This window comes from Montipora capricornis, chromosome 7 (assembly GCF_036669925.1).
Source record: "Montipora capricornis isolate CH-2021 chromosome 7, ASM3666992v2, whole genome shotgun sequence".
Lineage (NCBI taxonomy): Eukaryota > Metazoa > Cnidaria > Anthozoa > Scleractinia > Acroporidae > Montipora > Montipora capricornis.
Window position 1 is genome coordinate 34,835,375 of NC_090889.1, and position 20,324 is coordinate 34,855,698.

The window sequence follows — 20,324 nt, forward strand, 5'->3', positions numbered from 1 at the left end:
AAATAATTGCAGACGAAGAGCCAAACCGTTGTTTAGTCCAACATCTCTAAATTGTCTAATTTTCAAGGGTAGTGACCCTATATTCAGAAGGATCTGCTAAGGAATATATTCAAATAAAAAAATTAACAATGAAATTATCACCAAGTTACTATGGCATACTGAAATACGAAGAGATTTTTAAGAAAATCAGAAAATCATGAATCATCTTGATTTTCAAAACTATTCTTAGAACTTATAGAAATGTCCTAACAGTACGTTAACTTGGAATACTAGATACTGTTTACGTCACTGAAACTGGAAGCGACTACAGCATACATAACTGAATTCGACGTCTCATAATTATCCTCTTTGCCACGATGACACGACTTGCGCCCTGCTTTTATTTAAAACTGATAAAAAAAAAAATTGATAATTTATAAGACCTTAGGTCTACATTTAATTCATTGTGATAAGGTCCACGAAAATCGACAGTAATTCCTACCTGAAGGTGGCCATACTCTTGGACTGAATGATTTGAAATTTGTAGAGCTGCGCTCTACCACATGTGAGGCAATTTAATGTTGAAACTACCACCTGATTGGTCGAATGGAAAACTATTATGATAAGTCAAGAGGCAACTTTCTAAATTTAGCCCATACCAGCTTCTGGCTCTGTGATTTTCCCTGTACGTGGTGGCACACGTCCTGTAGTGAATAACATAAATTTAGTCAAGCGATACTGATTTAGGGGTCACAGTCACTGAAGTGGAAGGTATAACAATCGTCAATGTTTTGACACACTCAGAACTGAATTTCCATGAAAGCTGCAGTGTTCTGATCGCGAGGAGATCGCGATTATGATGCGTCCCGTAAAGAGGTGTGATGATCATTGCAATGTTAATTTTTAATACTCTTCCGTGTGTTGTACGAAAAATGGGCAAACGATAATTGACTGAAGAATTGCTCGGTCTCGATATTGACTAAAGAATTGTCACGGGTCCCTGATTCGTGCTTTGATCTGCACTACTACAACGTAACAATACTAGAGAATTCTTTTACTCGGAAACTACTGGTAACGAGATGTATATTTAACCCCATGTGTAACAATATTTTGGGTCATCGTTTACTGCGACAACAATCATGACTTTGAGATCCATAAATCCACCTAGTTCCTATATTAGTATACACTCCTTATTTGTTTCGTCAATAACAATAATGTCTAATTCTATATGCTTCGTTCTTTAAGGTCTTTTAACTAATTTGCTTGTGGTGAAACTGTGCGGCCCTTAAATCTGTAGTTGCTCCAAGTTCTCAGTCGAAATCGCTAGTTCAGTTACAAACAAAATGACACGAGTAATCTGCCCGCGCCGGTAGCGTCTCGGCTTAACGGGTGATATCTCAGTTTAAAAAGAACAACCAATATGACAGAGACCGAGAGTGCTCGCACCCGGTCTCACTCGCATAGGATTGTTTTGTTCTTTCCCAGAGAAATAATTGCAGACGAAGAGCCAAACCGTTGTTTAGTCCAACATCTCTAACTTGTCTTATTTTCAAGGGTAGTGACCCTTTATTCAGAAGGATCTGCTAAGGAATATATTCAGATAAAAAATTAACAATGAAATTATCACCAAGTTACTATGGCATACTGAAATACGAAGAGATTTTAAGAAAATCAGAAAATCATGAATCATCTTGATTTTCAAAACTATTCTTAGAATTTATAGAAATTTCCTAACAGTACGTTAACTTAGAATACTATAGATACTGTCCACGTCACTGAAACTGGAAGCGACTACAGCATACATAACTGAATTCGACGTCTCATAATTATCCTCTTTGCCACGATGACACGACTTGCGCCCTGCTTTTATTTAAAACTGATAAAAAAACAAACTTGCTTATCTATAATACCATAGGTCTACATTTAATTCATTGTGATAAGGTCCACGAAAATCGACAGTAATTCCTACCTGAACCTGGCCATGCTCTTCCAATGAATGATTTGCAATTTGTAGAGCTGCGCTCTACCACATGTGAGGCAATTTAATGTTGAAACTACCAACTGATTGGTCGAATGGAAAACTATTATGATAAGTCAAGAGGCAACTTTCTAAATTTAGCCCATACCAGCTTCTGGCTCTGTGATTTTCCCTGTACGTGGTGGCACACGTCCTGTAGTGAATAACATAAATTTAGTCAAGCGATACTGATTTAGGGGTCACAGTCACTGAAGTGGAAGGTATAACAATCGTCAATGTTTTGACACACTCAGAACTGAATTTCCATGAAAGCTGCAGTGTTCTGATCGCGAGGAGATCGCGATCATGATGCGTTCCGTAAAGAGGTGTGATGATCATTGCAATGTTAATTTTTAATACTCTTCCGTATGTTGTACGAAAAATGGGCAAACGATAATTGACTGAAGAATTGCTCGGTCTCGATATTGACTGAAGAATTGTCATGGGTCCCTGATTCGTGCTTTGATCTGCACTACTACAACGTAACAATACTAGAGAATTCTTTTACTCGAAAACTACTGGTAACGAGATGTATATTTAACCCCATGTGTAACAATATTTTGGGTCATCGTTTACTGCGACAACAATCATGACTGAGATCCATAAATCCACATAGTTCCTATATTAATATACACTCCTTATTTATTTTGTCAATAACAATAATGTCTAATTCTATATGCTTCGTTCTTTAAGATCTTTTAACTAATTTGCTTGTGGTGAAACTGTGCGGCCCTTAAATCTGTAGTTGCTCCAAGTTCTCAGTCGAAATCGCTAGTTTACAAACTAAATGACACGAGTAATCTGTCCGCACCGGTAGCGTCTCGACTTAACGGGTGAAATCTCAGTTTAAAAAGAACACCCAATATGACACAGACCGAGAGCGCTCGCACCCGGTCTCACTAGCATAGGATTGTTTTGTTCTTTTCCAGATAAATAATTGCAGACGAAGACCCAAACCGTTGTCTAGTCTAACATCTCTAACTTGTCTAATATTCAAGGCTAGTGACCTTATATTCAGAAGGATCTGCTAAGGAATTAATATATTCAGATAAAAAAAATTAACAATGAAATTATCACCAAGTTACTATGGCATACTGAAATACGACTGAAGAGATTTCCAAAAATCATGACAAAACTATTCTTAGAATTTATAGAAATTTCCTAACAGTACGTTAAATTGGAATACTAGATACTGTCCGCGTCACTGAAACTGGAAGCGACTACAGCATACATAAGTGAATTCGACGCCTTAAAATTATCGCCTTTGCCACGATGACACGACTTGCGCCCTGGTTTTATTTAAAATTAAAAAATAAATTTGATAATTTATAAGACCTTAGGTCTACATTTAGTTCATTGTGATGGGGTCCAGGAAAATCGACAGTAAATAAATTCCTACCTGAAGCTGGCCATACTGTTCCAATGAATGACATGCAATTGTATTTATTTTCATGAAATTGCCAAGACTCTGTCCGTTTCTTTAATTAAAGAAGAAATCAGGGCAAACGGTTCATTCGGTTATTTTTGGTTTGTCCGATCTGAAGAGAGTACGTCACTATGTTAAAACTACCACCTGATTGGTCGAATGAAGAAAATTACCTCGCGAGGCACTTTCTAAATTTAGCCCATGTGTGCACGTACTAGAGATGCGAGACCGCGACTGGAAAGAATAACCTAAATCAGTAGTCAACCGTTTAGGGTCAAGTGGAAGTGTTTTGACAACACTGAGAACTGAAGTTGACCGAAAACTAGAGTAAATGTTTTTAATTGAGGCGTTTTTGTTGACGACCGCGCGCGTCGTCGGATCTTAAAGTCCATCACGTAAGCAAAGTAACCGCGGCAGTTCAAGATGTGATGGACCCCCTTATGCACACTACGAGATACACAAGAGTTCATTCAGCTATTTCTGTCGCGTTTAACTAATTAGATTACAAGACCGTGAATAATCAAACAATCAGAGAGAGAGAGAGAGAGAGAGAGAGAGAGAGAACGAACGAATCCTGTTATCGGAAACATTGTGTTCGTGATTTCTTCAAATAGGAAAATATCCTGTCTAAAACGGGATGTACTAACGCCTTACGGAGTCACAAGAATATGAATATTACCATAGAGAAAGTTTGCTCCATTGGAGCCGTTTTTCTAAAGAATGATTATTAGTTGACACTTGCAGTTGAATGGTGAACATGCGCTAGTTGAAAACTTTACAAAAAACTAGTTGAAAAAATAACTGGTAGATCCTGTGGACTTTTATATTTTTCTGATGCATCCCCAAACCTAAAAAAAATACGAACCTGCTGAGCCAAACTAAAGTCCAGGCCACGGCACAATTCTGGTAAAGTAATGTGCATTCTCAGCGTCAAAAATTTATAAATTTTAACGACACATGATTACATTTTGGCAAGGTAAATTTTTTCGACATTCAAGAATCAAATTAAGGCCGAACAAACGTCAGTGAATACCGATATGATTTCGCATGATCAGTCACCTGGTTTTATTACTGTCCTAACCAGAGCATATCCCGGCAGTGCTGTGATTTCTCTTTTTAAGTATTAAACTTTATAAATTACATGTACAAGATCAAGAAAAAACAAGAAAACAATATCACGACAAATACTACACTAGACGGAAATGAAAATAACCAACCAGACCGTAGAAATATAATACAGCTAGAGAGGCTCACGGACTCACGCACGCGAGGTGGCTCGGTAGAAAGTTTATTTTAAGCACAATTTTATATGCTTGAAAACAATAGGATTCGTTCTCCTTGGCTGCAAAATAGATATAAAATTGAGCAACAATCAAGCAAAAATTGAGAATGTGAAAGGATTGTTTCTCAGAGTGTTGTCCATATATTTTATCTGTGTTCGTTAAAGGCTACGGTGGGCGTGTTGCTAGACTTCCACCAAGGAGGTAAAAAGTTCCAAAAAGAGTGTTTATGCGGGCACTCCACGTGCACAAACAAATGTTCTAAAGTCTGCCTATCACCGCATGCTTTGCAATCTTTGTATTTTGGTGCTAGGATTTACATATTATGATTTATATTAACCAACTATTGGTTCATGACTCGTTACGTCATCCATGGGTTACTGACATACCAACCATTGCCTGCTGAAACAATAACTTCTTTTGTACCGTGGTTGGTAAATATCACTATCAATGACCACATCATATTTTTAATAATTCGAAAATACTAGGAAGCTAGAATTCATTTGCTTTTTTTAGCATTTTTTTGTCGCGAGCACGAGTTAAATATCTGACAGCTAGGTGAGCGTAAATCTTACGGTATCGAACAGGCTTGCTTGCAATATCGCTAAAGGCGATTCATTTGACAGCTGTAGTCAAGAAATACGGACCTGCGGAATGTATTTGGTCTGAGAGCAAATTTGAAAAAAAGGGATCTACATAAGTTGAAAACCTGATAATCTGCAATATCTTACGGCCTGTGTTTAATTGAAGGGATGGAAGCAAAAACCTAAAAAGTGACAACATTCGGCCGATTTTTAATTTTGCTCAAAACTAGCCCAAATTTTGCATGTTGACTGGAAATAAACTTAAGAACATTGGCCTGGTATTGTTTTTTATCCGATTTGACCTTTATTTTCGAGAAATGAGCTATACAAAAATACTATCGGCTTCACGTTTGAAAACCACGGAATCAGCGAAGCGACACTTCTAATCATTTAATATGACTAAAGCAACGCGTGACCTAGGAAAATTTGGGCTAGTCTAGTTGCGCAAAACTAAAAATCGGCCGAACATTTTCACTTACTAGGTTTTTGCTTCCAGCCCTTCAATTGAAACATAGACCAGGAGAAGGGAGGTTTTATGCTTGATTTCAAAAATCTGTTTAATTTTTGTCTCCAAGTTTCTCCATTTCAACCTCAGCAGACGTGAATTTCAAGACATTAAAGCCGTCGTCGTTTTAAGAAGGATTCAGTGCTTTTTGAGACCAGGCGTTGTTCAAACGATGGATAGCGCTATTCAGCGGATAAATCACTATCCAGTGAATAAACACAAGCAAAACCAATTCGGAGTTACCCTGTGGATAGTGATTTATCCGGCGGTTAGCGCTATCCATCGTTTCAACAACTGGGGGCCAGGAGAATAGAAAATTGTCCTACCTTGAAAACTCCATGGATAATCTGCAAGTGCTCTTGATCAGTATAAATCGGTTCAACGTCTTGTTTGTTGTCGTTTGGAGATGGTTCAAATCTGCTTGTAGGTATAACAGTTCTCAGGGGATCCACAACGAGCTCACCTTTCCGTGATACGGAAACCCTCTGCTGAAGAAAAAAAGGACAACCAAAGCAGATAAACAGCTTTTTGTGATCTGATTGGCCGAGCCCTACAATAGGACGGTGGACGGTGGCCCTACAATTGGACGGTGGAAACAAATATTGATTGACCTCTGTCTGATTGGTTGTGTAACGTTGGCATGTGTTAGAGGCAAATTAAACTAATTTTCCTGACGTCAACTTTTTATAACGTGAATATAATTAGCAACTATTGACCTAAGTGCGGGCTTCGTGGCTCGGTAAATATCTACCACTAGCCACCGACACTGAGGTGAATAGTTGTTTTAGTATATACTAAAACAGTGAGATAATATAGCGCAAAAAGATGATTTTAACTCATTCATTCCTGCAAAGATTACAACATTTTCGGGCGCAAATTGCGCGCGAATTGCTCGGAGGTAAATAGCGAAGCGAGCGCGTTCAACGCTATCCACTGTTTGTAGTATATACTACTAATAATAATTATTATAAATCTAATAAATTTTATTTTATATGAACTAAGCTGCTGGTTTGCATGTCGATCGGGCTGTAAACATATTGTCTGACTGGTTGTCCGAAGTATCACTTTGACTGTGCTTCCACCTAGTCTTGTTCACCTATAATGCCCGAGGGGCTTCCCGTTGACTAATTTCTATATTTTGTGTTTTTAACAAATTTAAAAATAACTCATTCAACGACACGCACGCAACATTGCATCACAAGATGACCAAGTTTGCGATAATCGCAAAAAAAATTTAGTTTGCATGCGATTTATAAATCTTATAATTATAATCCTGTCCTTATTAAACTTACAGAATTTTGCGATTACCGCAAACTTGGTCACCTTGCGATTGATATATCGTACACTCCAGCGGCACCCAACGGAACTTTTCGTTAAATTATATATCTGCATGTTCGAAAGGCTTTTGATAACCTAGGGTTTTCATTAGATAATTTTCACATCGAACTTTCGTGATAGGAAAAATTCAATGCCTGTTGCTTTCTGATTGATAAAAATGTCGTTGTGATTACCGAAAAAAGGCCAGCTATGATATTTGGAAATTATACAATACCTAAGATTTTCGGGAAGTAGACAAAAAATGCCCTAGTAAATTCGGAAATCTTCAAGTTCCCCTAGAATAACCGAACAGATAGAAATTTTATGGCGCAGCCTAAAATGAAAGTACAAAGCTTTAAAGCACTCCAGAGAGCTTACATCAGAGATTTTAAAAATCATTTAAGAGAAAACCGTCGCTCGCTGCGCCTGACATGTAACAACGTTACAACGAATTGAAGAACGAAAAGGAACCCGGATAACCACAGGAGAAACTTCAAAATTTGAGGATGTGTCAGAACAAACTTGACTGCCTCATGCTATGAAAATGCTCTTTGTGAAATAATTGAACCCAATTCTTGACAAACAGTGCGATTCTATTCGCGAAAAATTATTTCTTTAGATCCTTTCATTTTTTCCTAACATATTGTATCACAATTTAGCGTTCGTGAAATTATTGCTGATACTGATGTTTTGACTGTAGCTATAAATTCATGCTAATTTTTTTATCCACACTTGAAAATGACTTATATCACTAATTCTTTATCACAAAATATAGATTTGCATTGGGTCAAAAGGAGTTGAAAGGACACCGAAACAGGTAAACTCCAATCGGACTTTTTTCTTAAAAACAAAACAATGTTGTTTCTCCACTCGACGGCCGTAAAAGCAGGCGCCTGATTAATGGTTTCTCAACGGGGGAATCCCCTTAATGCTAATAAGTTATCTGATTGGTTGATTAATTTTGGATCAGTGCACGTGTTCATCACCTTTGGCTCTTCAGACCTTATCTAATTACAGCTAATTAGAATGCTCAGCGCAAATTCTGTTCTCAGTCAACTTCCAACAGCGTTTGTTTTCCCAGCCGGCGTAAATCTTCCTCTCTCGCTTTATTCCAGTATTACATTGTGCCTGAATTCTCAAGAGTTTAGTAGAATTAGTTTACTCTTCACAAAAGGATGTTTGATGGATGCATTTGGAGCAATAATTCGTCAGATCGGACTTGAAAGCTATGGAAATATATGGAGGTTTCAGAAAGTCGTTTTAGCGATAGCGATAACCTGCTGTGTCGATCTTGAAGTAGAAGAAGAAGTATAAGAAACGACTTAGGAATGGGTGAAGATGGACTGAAACTCAGCCAACAAGCAAGCCTACTGTAGATCTCTCCGCTGTGCTAAACTTGTACCAGATGTAATAAGTCTTTTGCAATGGATCTGTTGGTGGTGACATCATCTCTTGGAATGCAGGATGAAGTGAATTACATTTACACATTAAAAGGAAATGGGTTTATAAATCAAAGCAAATTGGTTTTGACGAAGGGCGAACGCTCGAAACTGTATGCCAGCTTTCGAATTTTTTTTTTTTACGGTCGTTACCTCTCAAATGATATCAACTAATATCTGTGACTAACTTCCCCAACCGACACAGCACCGCAGTTTCCCTAGAAAAGAAACTCCTTTATCCATTTTTACAAATTAAAGCATCGAGGAATCTTCGATTTCCTCTTGATTCACTAAAATATCCGAGGAGAAGTTTTCAATAATGAGCGAACTAATGATAAGTTTAGGTCTGCCAGTTACACTTGAAAGACCAGTGAGCTCGCCATAACAATGGACCTTTTTAGTTTGTGTGTTTTATTTTCCCATTTTAGACCACGTGATGTTACTCCAAGGAACAGTTTCTTTCAAAGGTCGTCTTATGCAAGTACATATGTACGCACGACTTATAAAAAAACAAAATGACAATTCTCCGAAAGTTGAGAGAATCACGTGGTCTGAAATGGGAAAAGAAACTTCACGTGCAAGCTGCAAACGTCTATAAGTGACGTCACGTCAACCATTCTGTTCCTTGTGCTGTTCGGGAGTGTTTAACATCACTAATAGCATTTGACTGACTCAACACACAACCAACACACGTACATTTCGAGAACAAGTATGTGGACCGACAGAATTTTTTTTTCCAGTGTAAATTATAGAAAAAAGGGGATCCAGAGAAGTTGAAAAGCCGACAATCCGTAATATCCGAAAGCGGCCTGCATTTAACTGAAATGTGCAGCACGAAAATAATGACCCCTACCTGTAAAATCTGGCTATATCCTCTCTACGAATAGTTCTTCGAATGCTGTTAACTTTACGAAGCGGTTGAACGTCTTAATTGTTTGTTGAAGATAATTCAGCTCTGAGGGCGCCACGACTAGCGCTCTCCTCGTACGCCTGTTCCTGCTTTTGCTGCCTTGCCTGCTTCAGACTTAAAAGATAAAAAGGACATAAGCCCCGCCCACTCTAATGGAATATAAAAATAGATGGTTTTCAGACGTCATCAGTCAATTCTTGAACTCTGTTGGGTCTCATACATATATACGAGTTAAGATGACCCAGAAATAAATGTTTTTACCAGTTCCGTCACGTTGTCTAGAAAATTAGATGTGTTTGTGCACATTTGTACTGAGAAAAGTAAACGCTTTCATGGCAACGTGAACTTCATAGTCTGCCAGACGTTTTTGTTGATATTGTTGAACTGAGCACGCGGGCCGAAGACATCGCGGCTCCAAACAAAACTCTAAAAAGTTGGATGAAACGCATCGACAAATAACTCAAAACTCTGCAACAATGTACCACACAGACCTCAGACTTGGTGAGGTTCTTTATGCAATGGTCTTCTACACCATTTCATGTTCTTGGCCTTTTTCACTGCACCGCGTCGCATTTATTTTAGTATGACCTCAGTTGCGGCAATTTCATGCTTCAACAAGTTTTGTGGTCTAGGTTGCGCCGTATATATATATTGGACTTAATTGTTTGCTTTGTTTTTAGTCAGTTATAAGACTCAGCACATAATCTGGTATTATTTTAATAACTAATCATACACGTGTAAATTCGTCATTGTCGGGAGTTACTTTATCATTACTGAACTATATTAAAAGGCACATTCCGTCCGTATGATTGCATGTCTGCCCCGCGCAGGGAGATTTGTTGATTCGTGATTTTCTTTCTTTTCATATGTTTGTCGGCATTCTTTTTCAAGTGCCTCTTCAATTCAGTATTGCTCATGGCTCCACACCTCCACGACATGTCCAATGTGTTGACGGCCCTACTCACCTGATGTCGGGTCGTGAAGTTAAAAAGGAAGTAAGCTTTACTGCTGGAAGTCGAACTGCCTGGGGCAGCTTCAAATATCTTGACGGATCGTGACGATCCGATCAGGTCGTGCGACCCGTCATTTGAAAAGTCGACCCGACTATTGGAAGTGTCAGCTGGTCAGAGAAAGATAAAAACTTCGATGAACACAGGAGACCGTGCTGCTAGAAAATGTTGTATGCTTCGTTCTCAAAGAGTAGCGACTACAATATCGATATACGCATAGACAATTATAAACATCGATTAGAATAACATTCACAAATGTTGCGAATGGGTGCTTAATACCCTGACAACATGCTGCTCAGAAACAGATATAATGACTGACTGTAATAGCGCTCCGAAATGTTGAATGCTTCGTTCTTAAAGCGTAGCGAAATCGCCGCAAGCTTCCTAAAAGCATCCAAAAATCATGAAAAATGGTGAGTGTTTCGTTCGTTCGTAGCGAAGTTAATACCCTGGCAACCAACCTCGTTCGCAGGGTCTCTCTTTTCTCCCTCCATTGTTCAACGACAATGGAGGCAGAGAAGAGAGACCTTGAGAACGAGGTTGCCTGACAACATGCTGCTCATGCATGCTTGTATGCCTCGTTCTCAAAGAGTGACGGCTAAAATACCGTTACGTACTTAAACAACTGTATTTACAAATGTTAGGAATTTTGCAGCTCCCATGAAAGCTCTACCACAGTCGTAGAACACTTTACCAGGTCTTCATCTTTTTGGGCATTCAAGCGCCTGAAGCTTCGGAGAAACTGGGTAGATGTTTCCAAATTGGGAAGAACTTCAAGATGCAACGCTCTTGATAAACTGCAGGCGAAAAGGAATCAAACCCAATTGTTTAAGGGGTAAATGTCAAAAAGTAACATTGTCTTGCATTCGATATCATTATAAAATATCTTTTGATAAAATGACTTTACGATCCATTATAGAGGGGGGTATGGGGGAAGGGGGGGGGGGGGTTAAGATCACGTTTCACATAAACTAAATGGCGCTTTTTGCGTTTCACGTGCTAAAAAACCCCATTTTCTCGTGTCACGGACAAACATTTCGCTACTCCAGGGAGTTGAGAACAGCTTAATAACTGAGGCCTTAGACTTACCTCTTATGGCCACAAAACAGCCCTAACCGACTTTCTTATGATACGTGTACATATATACCTGTAAGCCATAAAAGGAAAATTCACTCTGTTATTCTCTCCAGCTTCTTGACTCGATTCCTAGGCACTAACATTTTCATCCTCTTCTGGTTCTTCTCTTTGTCCTCTTGAACCTTTTGATAGGTTTCTTTATCAAAAACATAGAAATTGGGTATGATGGTCACTGGACATGTGACTTCCAAGACTTTCGAACCCTCCGACATATTGAAACTGTTCCCACAAGACCATGGAGACTGTGGACACCGACAGGGGGGCCCTGGGGAAAGGTTCATTCCCAGATTCTTTGACCTTTGGCAGGAACTCAAGGTTGATGAGGATTCAGTACGTCAGCCACTAGCTGTGTTCGGAAATGGGGTATATAGCTTTTCATTTTTACGGTAGCAGATAATTCTTTTTCGCGGACATAAGAAGCAAATTCACACTTCACAAAACATAAAAGGCTTCAATAACGCTACACATTTATTAATAAAAACACGATTCACGATGCAAGAAAACAGAAATTAACTTTTCACGAGAAATATAATAAGGGTCCGATCACGGCTCTCGAAAATAACCTATACCCCCAAGTTATACGTGAGCGATTGTCAACAAAGTTTGTTCATTTAAAAGCAACTTCCACTCTCTAACAAATTTGTTCGAAATTAGTTTGGAAAACTGAATTTTAAAATCGCTTATTTTCAATACCACTATATATCAAGACTCGTATTTATCGCGTGTGGGTACCTAGGTTTCTTAGAAACAGTGAATGATCCATTCGAATGAAAAGTGAAATCAAATATATGCTTGTTTGGAATTTATGCAACGCTCTTAAGCATTACCTTGAATAGTAAATCACTTCTGCTCGCAAATAGCACATCCACAGAGACCGAGGGGCAGTTCGTAAGGCACAGGAGACTCGGGGGGTGTAAACTCGTTTCTCAAGTTCACCCTTCTCTTGAGCTCCACGAACTGACTCTGGGTCGGCCTCCGAGGATGCAAATAGCAAAGCTACACTCTTGTTTTTTTTGTTTTCTTTTATATATATATAAGAAGGTCTAATTTTGGCGCTGAGAATGAACTTTCTTAATTCTTATTCTTCTTCTTCTTCTTCTTCTTCTTCTTCTTCTTCTTCTTCTTCTTCTTCTTATTATTATTATTATTATTATTATTATTATTGTTATTGTTATTATTATTTTGGCGAGTTGAGCCTGAAAACTTTCTTAACATGTTCTAAAACTTCTTACGGTTCGACTTGTTCTTCAGTGTACCATAAAGAAAAAAAAAACCGCGCATTGTCCATGTTGTTTGAGTGAATTGTCCTTTTACCGTTGTTTATACTACTCACAAAAACAAAAAACAAATGAACAAAATAAAGGCGTTCTTAACTGACTCTCAGCTTGGGTATGTTCTTATAACGGGTTTGCCATTTTCTGATCCGTTCTGGGTGATCAACATTTGATTCAACAAAGCTCACGACAGATCTTGTATTAACGGTCCCAGGTGGCTGCCGCGGTTGTTACTATGCATAAAGACATGGATACGTCGTTGGGGGTCCCATTTAGGGCACACGCGCATGCCCAATAATGTTTAAACATGGAGTAAACGGCTTGAACTTCATTCAACATTCGCGATAACAAAAAAAAATGTTGATGGTTGTCGAAGCAAAGTTTAATTGCTTTTTAAACTCAATCAACATCGATGAACACAACATGTTTCAACACAGTTGAAAGGGATTAGCAAACTGTTTCAACATGTCTGTTCAACAAAATCGACAATTGTGGCTTCCACTATTAGCAAAGAGCTGCAACAATCCTGCACAATTCAAATCCCACGAAAAACCCCTAAATGCATTTCTACAGCAATGACACGTTGGTGTCCTTAAAGCAGACCCCACACAATTTGACATACTATTATACAGCAAATTATTAAAATCACTGCTGTAAGGTTACTATTATCGCGAACAATAATGACAAAGCTGAATAAAATACTCACAATTTTGGCAAAGAAAAATGGTGTCACCTGATTACATCGTGCACGCCATTTCACTCGAATTTTCTTGATCAGAACAAAGGACTTTGATGCTGGTGGATATGCAATTGTTGGTTTTCACTCACGTGATCAACAGCCATGTTTTTCAACGAAAACAAAAGAAAGCTTTTGCATATTAATAGAGTTAAATTCCCGTAGGATTTGGTCGGGGACCACAATGGCGGCCGTGACGTCGTGTGAAAACCGAGAATATATTTGAATAGTCTTTCAGTAACTGGTTAAACGTTTTCGAAGTGATCGTAATACAGGTGTTTTGCAACCAATCTCAAGACACACATAATGCTGCAGTTGCTACAGTTGCTAATGAGACGAACAAAAGAAGCTAATGAGCGATCTTTTGTTTACGTCCACCAACATGGCGGAGATGACGTAACGCAAAACCCACCTATACCCGTAATGGCCAATTTGCAGAAACCCCGTAAATCCCATCGAATTTTAGAAAAAAATACTATGCAGGTGGACCTGCAGGGCATTAAGGGTACAGGAGCATGCAAAGTCATTTAGTTATAGGTTCAAATTTAAATAAAGCAATGGCTTAATGAGGAAACACGATCGTCTCGCGCGTGTGGCATGTTTCTTTTCGGTCTTTCAAAGTGAATAATTAACGCCAGATTTTTTGGAAAAAGATTTTCCTATCTTGTATCTCGTAGAGGGCAAAATGTCTTCCCCAAATTAATGGCTCCCTCGACTCGTGTGTGTAGAGGAACGTAAATGATTCTTACTGTATGTTCTCGGTTGTGCCCAACCTCGTTGCCAGGATCTTGGAGAGCCTGGGAGCGAGGTTAGGTTGAGTCAAACAAGATACTTGTGGTAACAGTACAGGTGGAGGTGATTTTCACGTTACGTCATCACCGACATTTGCATGTTGGTGGATTAAAACAAAAGATTTGTTATAATCGCCTTTTGTTCGTAGATCAGCGATTGTAAAGGTTACATCATTACAGGAGCGCATCAAGGGAAGCCTCTATCTCCCTATACTTGACGTAGGAGTCAAGAACGCCTCCCTTGGGAGATTCAGCATACCCACAGTTGTAAAAGCCATTGATCAAAACACAGCTATCCCAGCGTCAAGGGAAATATGATAAATTTCGCCGGAAAAACCTGTTCCTTTTAATAAATTTACTCGGGAAATGGTTGTCTCAAGGAATTATTGGAGACTACCCTTTATGAGCTCCTGATCAATGTTACCTGTTTCTCCAGTGATTGGTTGCAAACCACATATGGTGATAGTGATACGATGATGAAAATGACGTCAACTATGATAATGAAAATGATGAAGATGACGTGATGGTGGTGATAACAATGATGATGATGACGATAATAATTCAGCCTGCCGTTTGTCATAAACGCGATGCCAAACCTCTCGAACATCTGAAAGCGGACGATTGTCATCACGAAAACGGACAGGAATCTATCAAATGGAGCCTATATCTTTCGTACTTGGTCTCGGCAAGTGTCTGCTCGGTCCGTACGCCATGACCTTGGGCCAAATATTTTCTCAGCCCTTCCACTCAGGCAATAAGTACATTTATTATCCCACTATTACGCCATTTTACTGTATTTGCTCAAAAGAACTCGCAAAATATGAGACAGTAATACACTGTAGTGTCCCGGTTTGACCGGTTTAGAACAGAGCAAATACGGACGGAACGGGAGTTATTTAATGAAAGAAGTTGTTTTCAACGCGATGTAAAGCCTGTGAATTTAGCTTGTCATCGCTTGTCAGTCATCATTTTATTTATCCAATCAAATAAAGATCTTTGGCTGCCTTTTTGTGCTGTTTACATCGTTTGCACGCGTTTTGGGAAACACGAAGGTGTGGCGCTCCTCAAGAAAGGGCCTTTTAAATGGATTTACTCCGCGCAGTGAATCACTTAATTGTTTTAATGCAATTACCAGTTATTGCAAAAAAATTACATCATCTGCAAAAGTGCGCACAAATGTGCTCAAACAACGAAAAAGGATAAATAAGATATAAAAGATAAAATCTCTACTGAAAAACACCAAAAAATTGTAGTCTTTATCGAAATTTCACTGGCCAACTAGATGACCAAAAACCTATAAAACTACGCTTAAAAAAATCATTCTTTCTGGGCAAAATATTGAAAAAGGTCCAATATAAATACTTTCCTATAAATCTACACCTTAATGATGCTGTATACAAATACAGTTAAGATGAATATGGAAATCAAGCAGAAAAGCACGGGAAACCTCATTTGCTAGTAATAGAAAGATTTAAAACTATGTGAAAAACTCATCAGTTCTTACGGGGAGAAAATCCAAAAGGTCCAATTTAAAGGACGTATACAAAACACAGACCATTCGTCCATGGACCACCCCTGTGGACCCTGTCAATGGACCTCTTCATGGACCCCGGGTCCATGCACTACCCCTATACACCACCACCCCTCATTTTGTTAAGTTACAAGCAGAAAAATCTTTAGCCGAAAGAGTAAAATTATCCTCTCACTTATCTGGCAATTGTCTCTTATCAACACCTGAAAAATTCAGGTGGCTTCAACGGGATTGGAAACCCATGACCCTCTACGATGCTGGTGCAATCCTCTACCAACTGAGCTATGAAGCTAAGAGAAGGTCAATTTGTTCCAGTGAATGTATCTTTGAAGTGCGGGTTATAGACGAATCCCTTTGGAACCACCAAATAGGTGCTAAAGGTGCCTTTAAAAGACAATTGCTTAAATCAGAAGCCCGTAATGAACCACAGCCCTATCTTCCTGTCACGACCTTTTCACAGACAGCGATTAATTATTTGGATTGAATTTCTTGCGAACGAGCCCGATGACACATCACAAGAAACCATCTTGACGTCATAGGGTCACCGAACTGGAACTGTGTTTGGCGGAAAAGGTAGTCTAAAAATAGATTGGTCTGTAAAACTACTGTGAAATGGTCTTAAGGTGCGTTTCTTTGGAATGATCCGAAAGAGGCATCATTGATCCAACATGACTTGAATCACGGTGCATCACCGTGATCCAAGTGATCTTGGATCAATGATCCTTTTTTCAGATCATCCCCAAAAAGAAACGCACCCTTAGTATGTGGGTTCCTGCTTAAATTGTTCAGATAAGTGTCAGCATCACTTCTTTCTTTCGTCTAAAGATTTTTATTCTTGTAACTTTGGAAAACGAGTGGTGGTCCACGGGAGTAGTCCATGGACCGGGTCCGCAGGGGTGGTCCATGGATCCGGTCCACAGGGGTGGGCCATGGATCGGGTCCACAGGCCGGGTGGTCCATGGACCCGGGGTCCATGTCTTGCGTACGTCCCAATTTAAAATACACACCTCATTGTACCCGTAATATGTTGAGGTTAATATTTACAAAAAATTACTTAGTACAAGTTAATATTTAAGAGTAGCGATTCCCTGAAATAACTAAATAGTTGAAAATTCCAGGGATCATATTACTCCCCTACAAATTACAAAAACAAGTAAAGCCAGTATAGCCACGCTACATGTATTGCAGCTGCCAAATCAACCGTGTGAAATGGACAATTATGGCCTTAGAAAAAGGCTTCGGTCTCTATAACGCATTGCACTATTTAAACTCTGTTTGGGCCAATAGTTTTCTTAAAAAAAAAAAAGGTCGGGCAGAGCTACCTGAGTCTCTCTATGTGAGCACATCTCAAATGTATCAACCAATTCTACTTTTTAAGCAGTTAAAATAGCATTATCTTTTCACAAATTTGCATTGTTTTAGGCACTACGTTTGTGCAATCTATAAAAAAAATAAAGTCTCTTAGAGAAACACTTTACTGAATTACGTGGTGGATGTACTGATCATTACCCTGAAAACTCTATTTTCAACATCAATGTATTGTCCTTCACATATCGAGGACCAAAGAACTCCTGGATTCGAGCGAACCTTTCATAGCCATACCCAGTGCGGCAAATGGCCTCGTGGGGCTGTTGGAAGGCCAACAAGTTAGGCTTTGCTTGTATGATCCGACTGAAGTCGCTACGGGCTCTTGAACCACTCCGATCTAAAACGCTAACAGTGATTGTCCCATCATAAGGCCAATCTAGGCGATCGTCAAAGGTGCTTTTCATCATATGAATGAAAACTGCCACATGAGTTCCTCTTCCACTGCCAACACCGTTGGGATAAATTCTGATGCCCATCAACCTTCCAAAATGATAACTGTACACCGCATCACTAAGGATAGGTGTTTCACGTCGGCGATGTTGAGCGGCCTTTTCGATTTCCATGATAAAAAATGTACCATGCGCATTTCCCATTTTCAGAACAGCTGTCTGCGGATTTGACCTGCAAGTAATTTTTTGCAGGCGTTAGCAAAAAATGAAAAAAAGAAAATCGGATTAATGGATGTTCTTTTTACACTTTGAAGTTTTGGGATCTCTTCACCAAGCCTGAGTTGTTGGAAGTGGTGCGTTTTGCACAATCATACAAGCGCCCTTTCCGAATACGATTCCATGAAAAAAGCGGAATAAGTAAAGAACAGGCATTGGTTGTTCAAGATGGATAGCACCAGAAAAATGAGTGTCAAACGACTGAGAGCTGTCAAAACCGACTGAGTTATCGGATAGATAATGGTTCATCCAGTGGAGAGCTTCCCAGCCCATTAACAACTGGACTCTCAATTGTGATGACTCAGGATTTCATACAACTTTATTACTAGTTTAACCAAGAGAAAATGAGGGGACAGAGAAGGAGGCTCCCGGTCCAGCCCTTGGGATATGTCATGTCCACGAAAGTTACTTTTAGACGAGCGGAAGTCTTCCGAGACGTCCGCATGCAGGCCAACCTCGGCTCGATGTTTGAAAGAAAATATATATTCATCAGCCTTCCACGTGCGCCATCATTTTCTCTTTTCACTAAGAACCTGAGAGCGAAGCAAGACTGCATGCGGACGCCTCGGAAGACAGACTTCCCCTAGAACAAAGACTTCTGCTCGTCTAAAAATAACTTTCGTGGACATAACATATCCCGGCCAACGCCTTGAGCCTCCCTCTCTGTCCCCTCATTTTCTCTTGGTTTAACGTAACACTTATACTTTGCCATTTCCTCCCATCGCTAGAATAAAATTAAGTTCCGCAAATATGACGTTATTTTAAAAAGAAAATTAACTGCTCAAAATAGAACGGGATAGCGCATCGCGCTGAATAAATCGTACTTATCAGAGGAGGTTTTAGTTGGTTTTGATAGCTTTCATCTACTGGCTTGATAGCGCTTCCTAAATTTTGAACAAGCAAGGTCAGACCTAGACGAATGGTGACATCAACAATGACATTGGCTACAACTTCCTGCACCCTAAAAACGACTTATCGACGACATCAACAACAGACTGAACGATTTATTTTAATAACAGTACACAATACAAGAACAGACATTAGAATAAGAAGGCTCCAAACGTACCAATCATTTGCTGTTTACCAAACCATAACATCACGACTTCGCTGACCAATCGCATCAACGGCCAGACTATTTATATCATCTACTGGCGTTACACAAACCATTTGACTTTGAAAACGACTTTCACCCAGCTCATCGAAACACCAGTTAATGTTACCTAAGACAATCCTGCTCAGGATTACACTCACTCGCTTAAATAATAAAAAAATAATTATTAACTAATAAAATGAATTCTTCTTCTTCTTCTTCTTCTTCTTATTATTATTATTCTTCTTCTTCTTCTTATTATTATTATTATTAGTAGTAGTAGTAGTAGTAGTAGTAGTAGTAGTAGTAGTAGTAGTAGTAGTAGTAGTAGTAGTATTGTTTTGTTGTTGTTATTATTATTGATAATTCAGACGTGCCACTTGCCTCATGAGTTGCTGATTCCATTGTTTTATCTCCTCTGCACCGCAGGGATGCTCTGTGGGATTTTCCTCGTTCCCCACAGAAGACACTAAATTGAGATCGCCTGGCTGGACACCCGAAAGTAGAACTGGCATCTGTGATACTGCATATCCGTCACGTTGTTCCTGCACAGGAAAGCATGTCACATCTTCTCGGATGAGCTGTCCCACTCCTACAGCTGTCCCATGCGGGCGATCGCTGTGAAATAAAATCAAACGCTCCTGTCATCCAATTCATGGTTTAATGGGATAAAAATTATAAAAGGTTCCCAAGAGCAACCTCATGGTATTACGTAAGCATGCATGCGCCTTCGTTTTTCTGCGGTATTGTCCCACGCGCGCAGAACCGATTGCGGAGCTATGTGCGCGCCCACGAGCACATAGCCGTTCCTATTTGCTCTTCAGTGCAGAGACAGCAATACTTGTGTGGAATAACTTGCCTACTTGCTTAAAGAATGTTGGATTTGTTGATCAATTTAAGCGAAACTTGAAGAAGGTATCCTACTACTACTACTACTACTACTACTACTACTACTACTACTACTTTGACTTTGACTTGACTTTGGCAGTCCATCGATTCGATGATGACTGTTATACAGAGGGGTTTTTTGTGCATTTACGAAGGTGGGCCGCAAGTCCTGCATTTGAACGGCAGAGCCGCCCACAGATGCAGCATGCATGCCCGGTTGATGTTGCAAGAGTGTGTCTTCTTTCATGGGCTCGATGATATTCCACCAGACGCTTCCCTTCTATGCATCCGATTGATCTCCTCACCGATGCTCTCCAGTTGCTTCTATTGGAGGCAGCTTCCTCCCAGGTGTCAGGGCAAATTTCTGTGTTCTTCAT

The 20,324-nt window shown here is 39.5% G+C and overlaps 2 protein-coding genes across 2 annotated transcripts in view; both read right to left on the reverse strand.

Annotated features, from left to right (window-relative positions):
* Positions 1-679, reverse strand: part of LOC138057027 (TNF receptor-associated factor 4-like) — a 13,142-nt gene extending 12,463 nt beyond the window's left edge. The window contains exon 1 of the mRNA XM_068903031.1: positions 639-679. The gene's annotated coding sequence lies outside the window, so the exon portion shown is untranslated. The remainder of the gene's footprint in view (positions 1-638) is intronic.
* A 16,762-nt stretch (positions 680-17,441) lies between these two features.
* LOC138055877 (TNF receptor-associated factor 1-like) lies at positions 17,442-20,324 on the reverse strand. The gene is made up of 3 exons (XM_068901745.1): positions 20,253-20,324; positions 19,444-19,700; positions 17,442-17,925 (listed from the first exon to the last, which is right to left on the reverse strand). Exons 1-3 carry the CDS (start codon positions 20,322-20,324, stop codon positions 17,442-17,444), a joined length of 813 nt encoding a protein of 270 aa, XP_068757846.1.